This window comes from Bubalus bubalis, chromosome 2 (assembly GCF_019923935.1).
Source record: "Bubalus bubalis isolate 160015118507 breed Murrah chromosome 2, NDDB_SH_1, whole genome shotgun sequence".
Taxonomy (NCBI): Eukaryota; Metazoa; Chordata; class Mammalia; order Artiodactyla; family Bovidae; genus Bubalus; species Bubalus bubalis.
In genome coordinates this window covers 183,787,175-183,803,083 of record NC_059158.1, presented here as the reverse complement: position 1 = coordinate 183,803,083, position 15,909 = coordinate 183,787,175, and the positions used below count along the sequence as shown (strand labels likewise).

The window sequence follows — 15,909 nt, the reverse complement described above, 5'->3', positions numbered from 1 at the left end:
TATATGATTCCTTGTGCACAAATGGGAATTTCTCTGGGATATACTCCGAGAAGTGAAATTATTGGGTAATAGCATATGAACATTCTCACCACTGTTGTCTAATTACTCTCCAAAGTGATTATGCTCATCTTTGTTTTTTGCCCTCAATCTCATGGATGTGACTTGCACAGAACTGTGTCTTGTCATTTCTTGTCACTAATAATGAATAACACTGAGTATCTTTTAAGTTTATGAGCCAATGGATTTTATTTCTATGAATTGTCCATTTTTTATATTGGGCTTTTTTTTCCCCTTACTGATTTGCTTTTTTTCCCTTCAACTCTGGATTCTAACATTTTGTCAGCTATATGCATTTTAGATATATTCTCCCAGGCTGTGGCTTTACCTTTTTATTTTATTTATAGCACCATTTGCTGCACCAAGGGCTATATATTTTAACAGTCATATTTCATATTTTCCTCCTTTATATTTATTTTGTATCTTGCTGAAGAAATTTTCCCCCAAAGTTCATGAAGATAGCCTTATTTTTCTACTAAGAGATTAGGTTTTCATTATTTTTATGGCTGTTTGATTTTTGTATTTGGTTTGTATTAGAAATTTATGAATAGTCCCACTGCCAACTTTTAAGTAAAACAAATCACTGTTAAATAAAACAAACCTCAAAAGTAGGTTAGCTATGATGTCAGAAATTGGGACAATGGTCATCTTTAAGGAAGAAAGGTACAATTACATTTATTGACCAGTGAGTTAGGTATGTTCACTTTGCTGATATACAATGAACTATATACTAATGTGGTAGCTTAAAATTAAACATTATGAGAGTATTTAAATCATTAATTTATATTTAACTTATATGCCGAGTACATTATGAGAAATGCTGGGCTGGATGAAGCACAAGCTGGAATCAAGATTTCCAGGAGAAATATCAATAATCTCAGATATGCAGATGACACCACACTTATGGCAGAAAGTGAAGAACTAAAGAGCATCCTGATAAAAGTCAAAGAGGAGAGTGAAAAAGTTGGCTTAAAGCTCAACACTCAGAAAACTAAGATCATGGCATCTGGTCCCATCACTTCATGGAAAATAGATGGGGAAACAGTGGCTGACTTTATTTTGGGGGGCTCCAAAATCACTGCAGATGGTGACTGAAGCCATGAAATTAAAACACGCTTACTCCTGGGAAGGAAAGTTATGACCAACCTAGACAGCATATTAAAAAGCAGAGACATTACTTTGTCAACAAAAGTCTATCTAGTCAAGGCTATGGTTTTTCCAGTAGTCATGTATGGATGTGAGAGTTGGACTATAAAGCTGAGCACCAAAGAATTGGTGCTTTTGAGCCGTGGTGTTGGAGAAGACTCTTGAGAGTCCCTTGGACTGCAAGGAGATCCAACCAGTCCATCCTAGAGGAGATCAGTCCTGAATATTCATTGGAAGGACTGATGTTGAAGCTGAAACTCCAATACTTTGGCCACCTGATGCAAAGAGCTGACTCACTTGAAAAGACCCTGATGCTGGGAAAGATTGAGGGCAGGAGAAGGGGACGACAGAGGATGAGATGGATGGCATCACTGACTTGATGGACATGGGTTCGGGTAGGCTCCAGGAGTTGGTGATGGACAGGGAAGCCTGGCGTGCTGCAGTTCATGGGGTTGCAGAGTCAGACATGACTGAGGGACTGAACTGAACTGAACTGAATTTAACAAAAACTAGAAACGAGCAATTTTCCTTTTCCAAACTATTTGTATTTATGTTATACTTCAATAAAAAAGTTTAAAAATAAATATCCTTTGGTATATAACTTTGGGGGAAACCTATGCTAAAGAAGTAAAAGCTCCAGCATGTAAGAATAAATGTACTTCGTTGTTTATTGCAGCACTGCTTCTGGTTGCAAAAAACCCTCCAAAACGAAAAACCAGAAACAACACGGGGTGGGGAGGGGCAGAAGAGAATGAAAAAAAGTTATATGTGTATGTGTGATGGGATATATGAAGCTATTAAAAGGTGTAAGTAAAATCTATCTACAATGACCTATGGGGATGCCTAAAACACACTAAGTGGGGATAGAAAGCAAAATGCAAAATAATGACATAATTCAATTGAAACAAAAAATTAAAAACATCTTCTTTACACATATGTGTATATTTTGATATGATTTTATAAATATAAAGAAAATTATGGAACAATGCAACCATATCACTTGCAATTGGAAGTGATCGGCTTGAAAGGAAAGGAAACTTAACTGACTGGGGCTTCAAGGGAAGAATACTAACTTTTTCTGTGTATCTCCCTATTCTGTTGGAATTATTCCAATAGGTTGTTATTTTATAATTTAAAAAAATCCAATAAAGTTCAAAAACTCTTGTTATAAAAGGGTGTGTCACAACAAACGACCCATAAGTAGCTGGCTTATCTGTGAATTCTTCCCATTCCAAGCTAACTTGTATTATGGCCAGGCCTTTAAGGGTCATTTTCATCTAAAGGATTCTTCTATGAAAATAATTGTGTGGCTGAGTCCCGTCACTGTTCACCTGAAACCATCACAACATTGTTAATCAGCTATACCCCAATACAAAATGTTTTTTGGTGTTAAAGAAACAAAATAACAACAACAAAAATTCACAACCCTTCACTGATTCAATAAAAACTGGTAAAAAGCATAAAGTTATGAGCCAGAAGACCTGGGATCTAGTCCTAGTTCTAATTTCTGACTGCAGGGTTTCATGGCTGTCACAATGGAACAGAACACACGAGCTGAGGGATCAGTTCACTTTCAGGTGAATATGGAGCGTTAGAAGGCAATATTGCAAGTCACTGAGTTAAATAATCCTCGATTTGAGTTCCAGCAATGCCACTTACTAGTTATGTGACTATGAGCAAGTTATTAATCCTTTTTTAAGCCTCAACTTCTTATTTAATAAAGTGGGGCTAATAATACTGGCCTTTAAGGCTTATAGTAAGTGTTAAAACGACATATGTAAAGCATCTACCCATACTACAACCTGTTGTTGTTCAGTCACTAAGTCGCGTCCGACTCTTTGTGACCCCATGGACTGCAGACAAGCCAGGCTCCTGTGTCTTCCACTATCTCCCGGAGTTTGCTCAAATCCACATCCACCGAGCTGGTGATGCTATCTAACCACCTCAGTCTCGGCCGCCCTCTTATCCTTTTGCCTTCAGTCTTTCCCAGCATCACTAGTAGTACTAAGCATTACAATCATCCTCATTCTATACCTAATATTTTAAGATCTCCACAATCTTCACCACCACCAATTTAGTTCTGAATCACTTAGGGCTATGACAGGCTAAAACTGAGCTAGACTTTACAAACACAATCTCATTCCAATTAATTTTATCAGTATAATAACCTTAAATTATATAAACTAATCTGATTTTATAGATTTAAAAAAAAAGACGCTTAAAGAAGTTAGGTACTATTCTGAGGTTACAAAGTCAGCAAATGGCAGAGTTGGAATTTAAAGTTAAAACTGTCATAGTCTCATAGCACTATGAGACTCCCAAGTCAGTGGTCGGAGCCTTTATGCCATGCTTGTTGCCTGAGACCTGAGCCTGCAGAGTACATTCCTCCTTCCCTGTATTTGTACTCGCCACCCCTCTCCATTCAGGCTGAACTAATTCTACCCGCTTCATAAAAGTTTGTCATTTCCCAGGAATATGGTGATTTCCTTTTCTTTCAACTTGATATTTCAGGCTCCAATCAGACACCAAGACACTACAACATCACAAAATACCTTATGAGTGTTTTTTTTCCTTGCTAATGCTATTTTTCTCCAATACGGATTTTTAGTCCCTTGAAGACAGAAGATGTGCTTTTTCCTAAGTCCCAAAAGACTTACCTACTTTTAACACAGGTACTCAAAAACACTGGTATAAAATGATAGAATTTTGCATTTTCATAGGCACAATGACAATAAGGTGTGATAATTAAGAAAAAACCCAAATGTTAAAGGACACACATTTCTGATACAGGTACCTTGGTAACAGGCAGAGAAAACACAGATGATACATGGCAGTTTTATGACTGCAGAATAGAGGATAATGAACACTAACCAGAAGCTCTTTGGTCTCCCATTCTTTCTCGCCCTAGATTTGACAGGCTGTGGACAATGTAAAGAGAAAGAAATCTAATAGTATCTAAGAGAGTATCATCAGTTTTGAAACCTTTATGACCACAACTATGCTAGCACTTTTACAAAGGCTAGACTTAGAATCAACATGCCTTCCAATTCTGAACCTAAATGTAAATGTAAGCATTTGCTTTATTTCTACAAGATGATACACCAGAAAAATTGGATGCCCATGACAAAAATTTCACATTACAAAGTTTAACCTTCTTTAATCTTCCCCACTCTGCATGGGACCACAACATGCCTATTTCAGTCTTACCTCCATATCCCCTTCAGAGGTTAAAATACATTATAAAAAAGCAAGGCTATTTTTATACAATGAGAATATTATATGTACTAAAAATATATTCTCCCCTTTACTCTGCCCCATTAACACTTCTGGGAAGAATATGTAGTGAGGGGAGAATATACCTCTTGGAGATTTCTGGTTTTACTCCTTCCTCTCTTCTTACCGTTACTAGACATCGACACATGTTTGCGTAAGCCACAGAGAAACTGGGTTCGTCAATAGCCTTCTCAAAGACCAGGTCAATGACTCCTTTCAGCCGCTCCTCTGTGTCAACAGTAAGTCCTGACACTTGCTTCATCAGTTGGTTGAACATCTGTGGTGTCAATTTATTTAAGATACTTCGAACTTTTCTAAAAAGTTCCTAGAAGGACCACAAAAAAGAAGAAGCCATTATATTATCTGTGACAATATGATGCTTTCTATAAGGACTAATATTTTATTTGTAATTTATAAGTGCAATCTCCTAAATTATTAACAAAGACTGTGAATGAGTCACAGAAATAATTAAATCTATTTTATCATATATTAAAAATTTATACCACCTATTTTTTTTCCACTACTGATGAGAATTCAAGGAACGAGGTATATTCACATTCCACTGGTGGGACTCTAATTTGGCACATTTCCAAGGGCAATTTGACAATGTGTACTGAAAGTCTTAAACCAGAAATTTTACTTTCATAAATTTATTCATATTTAAGGATAGGTTAAAAAGGATTTTAGCCATCATAACTTCAATCAGTAACCTTTTAGAGCAAATAACTCAAATGTCCTAAAATAGAATTTCATCTACAAATGGTATAATATAAATTATCATATAAAACACTAGGCAGAAGATACTATAATAATGTTATAGAAAGCTTCATCAAGTTAGAAATAGAAAACTTCCTCAACGAGAAAAAGGCCATTGATAACCTTACCCAGTGGTGAAAGAATAAGTGTTTCCCCCAACAGTGAGAATAAGACAAGAACATCTGTGCTCACCATTCCTATTCAAAACCTTACTGGAGGTCCTATTCAGTGGAATAATGCAAAGGAAAAGAGCTACAACCCATACAGATCTAAAGGAAGAGATAAAATTCCCTTTTCATAAATGACTGTCTTTGCAGAAAAATCATAAGAAACCTATAAACGTAGACACTAAGTGGGTCTAGCAGGTTTGCAGAACACAAGTCAAAATACAAAAATCAATTTTATTTTTATGTATTAGCAATAAACAACTAAAAATTACATTTTTAAAAAGTACAATCTATAACAGTACCAAAACCATGAAGTACTTAGATAAGAATCTATCAAAATATCCATAGGAGTTGTGTGATGAAATGTTTAAGTGACTGATCAAAGAAATCGAGAAACATCAAAATAAATAGAGATCTATATCACGTTCCTGTATTATAAAACTCATTATTGTTAAGTTGCCAGTTTTACCCAAAGAGATCTACAGATTTAACACAAACAAAATAAAATATCTAATAAGGTGTTTTTTGGAGGGGGAAGAGTAGAAATCAAGAAGCTGATTCTTCAGTTGAAATGGAAAAACAATAACTAGAACAGCTTAACAATTTCAAAAAATAACAAAAATTGGAAGACATATAACCTAATTTCAGCACTTACCATATGAAGCTACTATGCACAGATAGTGGTACTGGCCAGAGAACAGACACATAGTTCACGAGAACAGAATGACAAGTGTAGAAAATATATTCACACATATATGAAGAACTGATTTTCAACAAAGGTGCAATGAAAATTCAGTGGACAAAGGGTAAGTCTTTTCAACAAATGATGCTGGAACAACTGGATATCCATAAGCCAAAAAAAAAAAAAAAAAAAAAAATCTTGATTCATGCCTTACACATAACACAAAAATTAACTAAAACAGGATCACAAACCAAAATGTAAAATTCAAAATTAGAAACTTCTAGAACAGAGCAGGACAAAAATTTTGTATTCTTATATGTACAGATATTTTAAGTGAGACAGCAAAAGCATAATGTGGGAATGAAAAAAATCGATAAATTGAGCATCATCAAAGTTAAAAACTTATGCTTGGCAAAAGATACTATTAAGAAAATGAAAAAAAAAACAAACTACAGATTGGGGGAAAACCTTTTAAAAAATATACATTTGACAAAGGATTTATATACAGAATAATAATTTAAAAAACCTCTCTCAAAATTCAATAAGACAGCATACCAACCAATGAAACAGGCCAAAAGATATAAAGAAAACTGTACTAAAGAAGACACACAAATGGCAAATAAACACATGAAAAAATGTCCTTATTCAACACACTGGTCTTTTGGGAAATGCAAATTGAAACTGCATTGAAATGTTATCACACATCCATTAGGATGGTTAAAATTTACAGAACAGGAAATAATATGTGCTGGTGAAGACTGAAGTATTGAAACTCTCATGCCTTGCCAGTAACCATCCTGGAAAACAGTTTGGTATACTCTAATAAAGTTAAACCTATGTTGATCCAAAAGCTAGGACTTTACCCCAAAGAAACAAAAACGTATTTGCTCATACAAGTCCTCTATGTGAATGTTCACAGTAATTTTATTCATAATTACTAAAACCTGGAAAGTGTTTATCTTGTGAATGGATCCAGTAATGAAAGTTCTGTTCAGTTCAGTCGTGTCCGACTCTTTTCGACCCCACGAATCGCAGCACGCCAGGCCTCCCTGTCCATCACCAACTCCCGGAGTTCACTGAGACTCACGTCCATCGCGTCAGTGATGCCATCCAGCCATCTCATACATGCAATATGATGGATGAGTATCAAATATATTCACTGAGTAAAAGGAGCTTTACTCAGAATGACTCCGTATTTATATGACACTCTGGAAAAGGCAACACTACAGGGAGTTTCCAGGCGGTACACGGGCGAAGCATCCGCCTGCCAGTGCAGGAGGTGCAAGAGACGCAGGTTTCATCCCTTGGAGTAGGAAAGAGCAACCTACTCCAGTATGCTTGCCTGGAAAATTCCATGGACAAAGGAGCCTGGCGGACTACAGTCCATGGGGTCGCAGAGTCAGATATGCCTGAGTGCACAAACGTGTGTGTACACACACAGAGGGACAAACACACGACTGACTGCCAGAAGTGAGCATGGGCAGCGGAGGATGAATATAAAGCAGAACAAGAACACTTCAGGGGGCTGATGGCAATGCTCTACATCCTGACTGGTGGCAGTAACACGACCATGTGTTTGGCAAGAATTATAGACAAAGAAGGAAACCTGACTAAATGTAAATGATGCCTCAGTAAAAATATGAAGTTGTAAAAATCCATGAAACCATGATATAATAACTGAAAAACCTATAAAATGTTTTGTTTGATCCCTATATAATTTAATCTGAATACAAGGATTTTTAGAAAGTGTACCAGTTTATCAACAGTTTTCTCTAAGACAGTAAATAAATCTATTTAAGTTTTTAAAAATCATATTGTCAACTTTTAAAGCAATAAGTCAGCTTCACTTTTATAGAGAACAAAAAATTTCAAGTGTATTAGGGATGAGGGAGTCATTGCAATTCTCCAAATTGCCTGTATCAACCGAGACAGCACCATTTAGGTTTAAAACTTTAATTTGTGCTTTCCACAAAAACAAAATAAAAACAAAAATAAAACCCAGCCTTCAGATCTTCAAATAGATCAGAAAATACTAAGCTTAGAAAAATAGGAAAATAAAAAGGTCATTTATTGAAGTAATGCACAGTAAGTGACTATAGTTAATAAGGCCGCAAAATCATATGATATTGCTTATATGTGGAATCCAAAAAAAAAAAAAAAAGGTTCAAATGAACTTATTTAGAAAACAGAAACAAAGTCATAGATGTAGAAAACAAACATATGGTTACCAGAGGGAAAAGGGGGATAGGAATAAATTGAGAGATTGGGATTAACATATACACACTGTTGTATATGTTTTTCCAGAGTCTTGTATGCATGTGAGAGTTGGACGATAAAGAAGGCTGAACACCAAATTGATGCTTTTGAACTGTGGTGTTGGAGAAGACTCTTGAGAGTCCCCTGGACAGCAAAGAGATCAAACCAGTCAATCCTAAAGGAAATCAATCCTGAATATTCACCGGAAGAACTGATGCTAAAGCTGAAGCTCTAATACTTTGGCCACTTGATGTGAAGAGCCGACTCACTGGAAAAGACCCTGATGCTGGGAAAGACTGAAGGCAGGAGAAGCAGGGGACGACAGAGGACGAGGTGTCAGCTGGCATCACTGACTCAATGGATGTGAGTTTGATCAAGCTATGGGAGATGGCGAAGGACAGGGAAGGAAGCCTGGCGTGCTGCAGGCCACGGGGTCACAAAGAGCTGAGTGACTGAACGACGACGAAAAACAGGGGCCACCGCACAGCACAGGGAGCTCTACTCACTGCTCTGTGATGCCCGATATGGAGGAAGGGCCTAAAAAAGGGTGAACGCATGTGGGTGTGGAAACTCATTCACTTCTGCTGTACACGTGAAACTAACACAAAGTAAATCACCAATACGCCAATAAAAATTAAAATACAAGGAAAGAATGCTGCTTTGCACATTTGAAAAGCTTTTACCACAAGAATAAAATTCTACATGATGATGGACATTAAGCAGGCTAACTGTGGTGATCATTTTGCAATATACATACAAATACTGAATGATTATGTTGTACACCTAAAAAGTAATATGTCAATTTATACCTGAATTGAAAAAGGAAATCTCCAGTATCAAAAAACAAAACACTGACCAAAAGGCATTTATTCATTATGAATGAATATCTACTTGATGTTTTGTAATTTCATTTAGGTACAAATAAAGCATAAGGCACAGTCATCAAAACCATCAAAATCCAGCTTCAAAGACAGGAAAGTTACAAGAGAAAGGACAGAGCAAAGCACGAGGTTGATTAGAAGCCAGAGAGGTGAGGACTGTAACGGGTGAGTGAGGAAAGACCTTTAGAAGGAAATGAGAGTGGGGCCAGATTATAAAGGGCAAAAAAAAAAAAAAAAGGTGGCCACATGAAAAAAGGCTGGCAGGGGGACAGAAGGTATTTTAGGAAGGGAAATATTTTAGAAAGGATTGTTGCTGAGGCTCTTCCACTGCAGGACTGGAAAACAGTAAGGAAAGATGAGAGGACTAGTGCGCGCTAGTGGGAAAGAAAATGACGGTAAGTTAGAAGCTAGAGCAAGGAGGTAAAAACCAGCCCATCAGAGAGATAAGTTGGGCAGCAGCAGTGGGATTACTGTATCAAGAGGCGAAGAGAGATGAAATAGCAGCCTGAGCAGCAGAACCGCAACTGTAGTGCATGTATGTGGAAGGAGTCTAGATACGTCATTAATAATGATTTCCTAGAAATGTTTCAAGAAGATTAATTCTTACGGTATCCACTGGTGATCATTCATAATGTTGCTATAAATACAGAGGGTAGGAACAAATGTCAGAGTGAAGTTTTCCAGAAGTGGTGGCAACAATAAAACTATTGTGTTGACAAAAGGATAGAAAAAGAGTAATAAGAGGAACAACATGGGATGTACCTGTGCAGAGAATGAAATCACAAAAAGGAGAGGGAATGAAGCAAAGATGCTCTGTATCAAGAAGAAAAAGTGTCAAGAAAAGGTGGTTGTACTGGCCCTGCTTAAGAAGTCTATCAATCCTGCACTGGATTTGCTTTATCTATTCATTAAAGAAAACGTAACTAATTAATGATACCTCAAAGTCAATATAATTATTCTGTTTCTGAAATAACAATTAATAATGGGGAGAACTTAGCCAGAATAGCCATCATTAAAAAGTCTCCAAAAAACAAGTTCTGGAAAGGGTGTGGAGAAGAGGGAGCCCTTCTATATTCTGGTGGGAATGTAAACTGGTGCAGCTACAATGGAAGACAGTATAGAGGTTCCTTAAAAACTGACAACAGAGTTGGCATATGATACAGCAATTCCTCTCCTGGGCATATATCCAGACAAAACTGTAATTTGAAAAGATACATGCATTCCAATGTTCACAGCAGCATTATTTACAAATGCCAAGACATGGTGACAACCTACAAGGTCACAGACAGATGAATGGATAAAGGTGTGATACATACATATATCACATAAACATATATGTGCACACACACACACAAATAAAATGAAATACTACTCAATCATAAAAAGGATGAAATAGTGCCATTTGCAGCAATATAGATGGACCTAGAAATTATTGTACTAAGTAACACAGAAAAACACAAATACCTATGATATCACTTACATATGGTATGTAAAATATGATATAAACGGACTTATTTACAAAACAGAAAACAGACTCACAGATGTAGATACAAAAGGGGAGAGGGGGTGGGGAAGGGATAAATTAGAGTTTTGGAATAGCAAATACACAATACTGTATATAAAACAGACAATAAGGTTCTGCTGTATGGCACACGGAACTATAGTCAATATCCTGTAATAAAACACGATGGAAAATAATATGAAAATAAATATATATATCTATATATACACATATACATACATACATATCTCTGGATCACTTTGCTGTATACTAGAAACTAACTCAACTTTAGTTGATTTAGAACTAGAAATCAGATTTAGTTTCTAAATCAACTATACTTCAATAAATTTTTTTTTAAAAACGGGGAGAACTCTGTTACAGAATAGAGAGAGGTACAAGTTCACAACAAATGGACTACTCAGTAACCACAACGGCTTTGAGTACCTCTCAAAGCTTCCGTTTCTTCATATAAAAAAAGAGGAAACATGTATTCCTGCCTTGACAGGTGTTGTAAGAATCTAATGCAATAAGGCACTAATACAACTGCCTTAAACACCAAAAGAAGACATCTTCATAGTCAATGATAAATATCTAGCAGGAAATTTAAAACTTTTAGGTCCCTATTCATTAAGCACTTCTCAGAGGGAATGGAAGCAGGAATGTAGAAGATTTTTTTTTGAAGGTTGAGAAATCTTCAGGGAAGATTAGCTACTTGATTTTAGTGAATCTGGAGCAGGATGTTCTTGGGACAAATGACTGGGGCAAGTGCGAGAAAGATGAACAAAGGCAAGCAGCCGATTTGGGTCTGACAAACAGCTTGTGATGCATCAGTTCGTCTTGGTCCTGACAGTATGAACAGCTTTGCTGCTAAGTTTATTGTTTAACAAGTATTTATTGAGTATCTACTATGTATGAGATTCTGTGCTGGTGCTCAATCAACATCAGGATTTGTAAGGCACATCTCTTTCCCAGGGACATTATCATACTAAGTACATAACTGGGCTCCCGGAACCACGTCATGAGCAAGTGCTTTATATCGCTTCATTTGAACTTCACAGTGTTCCATAAGGCACATACTATTAGTATCTTACTTTAGTGTCAAATGAGTTATCTTAATTAGAATCAAAAACAGCTAAAGGACATAGTAGAGCTAACACAGGGATAGGAACTGGCATTGTGCGTACAGCAAAAGATGAATAGAGGCTTTATATAAATTGACACACAAAAACAAATTTGGGTGGATTAAAGGAGTTCATTCAATTTACCCTAAGGAGTTCTGAGGGCGGATATGCTCAAAAAAGTGCAAAGAATTCAATTTTATTACCAAGGACCATAAATAAGATGTATTTCTAAATTCTAACTTATTAGAAGTGAAACAAAAAGCAAGATACTAACTAGACTACCACAGGACAATGAATAAGAATCTAAAAACACATTTTTAAGAAAAGCAAATATTGATCTAAGCGTGAGCGACAGAATTCTATGACATGTGAACCCTCGAAATATAGTTTGTATTTTGAAAAGCACACAGAATGCAACTTAAAGAGAAAGTACATTGTTGGCATTTATGATAGCTTTTAGAATAATGCCTGTAGTAAGGAAAAAATCACAAAAAACCTTATATTACCAGCGCAAAGAGACAAAAGAATACCCTTACGACTCCAAAGCCACGTGAGCGCGCCCCGCCCCTCACCTGGGTCTTGATGTTCTCGGGGTCCTCGGCTTGGCTGTCCCGCCTCTGGCTGGGCTTCCAGGCGTTCTCCGCCTTCTTCAGGTGCACGTCTTCTTTCACGGAGACCGTGATGATCTTCCTGGGCTCTCTCCTCTGGCCAGGCTGAGATCTCCGTGCTCCAACATTCAACAGCTAGGACAAGAGCATTCTTTATTACATCCACACAGAGCACTTACAGTCTACCATCTCTGCTGTGCTGCTCAAGTAAGGATTGACGCTCACAGGAAACACTTGTAGATGCAAAGATGGGTATCAGGCATCAACTGAGATGTGCTCTTTTTTCTGGTGGGGGTGTGGGGGTGTTAGAATGTCATCACTGTAGCGTATACCACGACTACAATTTTTGACCCTGACGTCCTAAATTAGGTATGTCTGATAAAGCTATTGAACCTAACAAAAAAGACTACCCTAAGTGAAATTGCTGCTTCTTTTTTTCTTTTTAACTCGTTATGTGACTTTGGACTAGTCACTTGAACAACTACAGAAATTCAGAGGCAGAGATCACCACAGTTACAAATCTGCTTCAAAAACTGTATCTCTACACTTTCAATGTGCAATGCAAATACACCCTTATCATGAAAATTATTTACAGCATAGACACCCAGACTGACTGTAGACCTTAATGCTGCTAAGTTGCTTCAGTCATGTCCGACTTCGTGCGACCCCATGGATGAAGCCCACCAGGCTCCCCCGGCCTTGGGATTCTCCAGGCAAGAACACTGGAGTGGGTTGCTATTTCCTTTTCCAATGCATGAAAGTGAAAAGTGAAAGGGAAGTTGCTCAGTCATGTCTGACTCTTAGCGACCCCATGGACTACGGCCTACCAGGCTCCTCCATCCATGGGATTTTCCAGGCAAGAGTACTTGAGTGGGGTGCCATTGCCTTCTCTGAGACCTTAATAGATCCCTCTAAGTTTGCTGTGCCAGAAATATTAAAATAAGTCTTCCTTATGTCATTAATGAAATCCAACTAAATCAACTCCCTGAAAAAAGGCCTTTGTCAGCTCTTTGTTCCTCCCAGAGCCCCACTATGCTCATTCTGTTAAAACCAATGTATGTTAGCATGTCACACTGGTCAGCAAATCAGAAATGTTACTGTAACAGTAATGGGTAAGTTAAAAGTTGTATTCTATGTATTAAAATGTTCCTAATAAATGCTACTCTAAATGCCTGGAAATACTTTTTCAAGATTAAATAACTGGAGTGATAAAGAGTTCTGCTTATGACCAATCCAAGATCTGGGATACTGACTGCCCTTACTTTTTCTGACAGGTCCTTCTCTGAATGATGAAGAAATATTACAATTAGGTTTCAAGAGGAAAAAAGGAGGAGAAAAAAAAAATGTTTCACACAAGACAGACCGACCAGAATCCTATCTCACTTAATGCTCCAATACTTCCCTTTAAGTAGAAACTAAAGCAATTATCCTCCAATAAAGAGAGTAAATAAAAGGTCATACTTCATACAGGAAGACACATTCGAAAGAGACATGGTCTGAGGACTCTGATAAGCTTCAAAGCCTTTACACATCACCCATCTCAGAATTAATTATTCTCTTACCCTTCCTTGACCATGTGCCCTAATTAGAAACAGCACTATTAAGGATGTTTCAGGATCAAAACTTAGAATTTCTGGGCAATACACACTAAATATGTCTAGCTAAGGACTCAGTACTAATGACATAATGTTAGATTATTTTGTAATCTAACAAATGAAAAAAAAAAAAAAAAAAAAAAAAAACCTGAAGTCAAATAAATCCAGAGGTACCACACATGGTATAACTAAGACAGAACTAAAAACGATCATCAGATTGGGGAAGTATCGACTGCAAAGAGCCGCTAAACCAGACAGCACTACTGTAAGATTTATTTCTCACTGAAACCTTGCTCGTTCAGGCAGAAGAACTGTTAAGAAAAGGCAGCAAACCACATATTGTTTGGTTTTTATAATTCAAAATATATTCTACTGTTAATTAATGTCAGTTACTATCTTTTTTAAAGTTTGGATAAAATTCAAATAAACAGATCACAGATATTCAATTTAATCCATGCATCTGCACATAGAAACTTGTTAAAAACAATGATTGGTGGGTATTATAAAAGGTATTATGCCAAAATCATGTAAGAGCCATAGTATAATTTGTGGATATAATTTTAACTATGTTTGCATTAAGTTAGAAAATGTTCATTTCCAGAAAAGAAATTGCAAATACCAATGAACGTTTGAGATTTCTAAAAAGTAAATATGATTTACGAAACAACTCTTTATCTGTCCCAAGACAAATGTAAGTGAATTTCAGACAAGCAGGAAAGAGATGTGAGAAATATTAAATAAGTAGATAACAACAGTGTTTCAAAGTAAAAAAAAACTTAAAAAAAACAAAAACTTTTTAAAGTCCTGGATTAAAAAATTGAAATTATAACCCATGTGCAACCTCCCAAGACAAATTTAAATATCTCTGGATAAAACTAAGATACTGCTCACAAATATTTACCCAAGTATACTGAGTCCTCAACAGATTATTATTCTTATAAATGCTTAATATGCTTGATTATAATTAATAGCTAACATTCTTCTGTTTATACTCAGAATGATTCACTGGAATATCAATGCCTGGAATGGCTACGGTGAAGTGGAGAAGAGAGGCAGATTAGAAGACAAAAGAACTGTGATCTCTTGAATACAATTCTGCCACTTATGAGCAAAGTTACTATGAACAAGTCTCTCAACTTTGCTGAACTTAAACCATCTCATATATTAAATGCTTATCATACCTACATGAGTTATTAACTAGGATCATGGGATATATAATAGTAAGGCATGCCAAAGGACCTTAAAAACTAAGTACAATATCAGGTAGTACAATATTATCATGAATACCAAAGAAAAAAAAAGAAATTTTTAAAGAAGTGATATGCAGGTTGGTATAAAAACCTTTAAACACCCTGTATCCTTTTTGTGTGTGGAAAAACTTAATATAAATTGTCAGATTTACAGTATCATTCAAAAGCTGTACCATAGGTAATGAATGACTTTATTTACTAAATACAGATAAAATTCTAGGATCCTGTGCTAAGAGTTATGGAACATATAAAAAGAAATAAAGCCTGGTTTCTTTGCTTGAAAGACAAACAATTCTGACTGATGGTGAGATGAACTTCAAGGTATAATGTGTGCAGGGTCCACATTTCTTAAACGTACTACATAAGAAACTACAGATCTCTGTTGTAGAATTGAATGTATATTGCTCCTATCTCACTCAGAGACTAAAACCTCAAACTTTTCTGCTTACTTGGATAACCAAAGAAAATAGGACCAATATGCACTGTAGCATTTTTTTATTTCCCTTTAAGAGAGAAAAGGATGACACGTGCTCAGGAAACCTCTCTGTATGAAGGATTTTCATCCCAGTTCAGTGAATCTCAAATTTAGTTAAAATGAACATGAATGGCAAATTAC

General features: G+C 36.4%; 1 protein-coding gene across 18 annotated transcripts in view; it reads right to left on the bottom strand.

Annotated features, from left to right (window-relative positions):
- EIF4G3 (eukaryotic translation initiation factor 4 gamma 3) overlaps positions 1–15,909 on the bottom strand; it is a 353,112-nt gene that overhangs the window by 58,787 nt on the left and 278,416 nt on the right. For 17 of the 18 annotated variants that reach the window (XM_045164652.1, XM_045164651.1, XM_045164650.1 and 14 more), the window contains 2 exons: positions 12,413–12,583; positions 4,604–4,801 (listed from right to left, as the gene is read on the bottom strand). In XM_045164652.1, coding sequence (XP_045020587.1) covers positions 4,604–4,801; positions 12,413–12,583 — 369 coding nt within the window. Of the gene's footprint in view, positions 1–4,562; positions 4,802–12,412; positions 12,584–15,909 lie in introns of all 18 variants that reach the window. The other variant, XM_044938165.2, reaches the window with a different exon arrangement.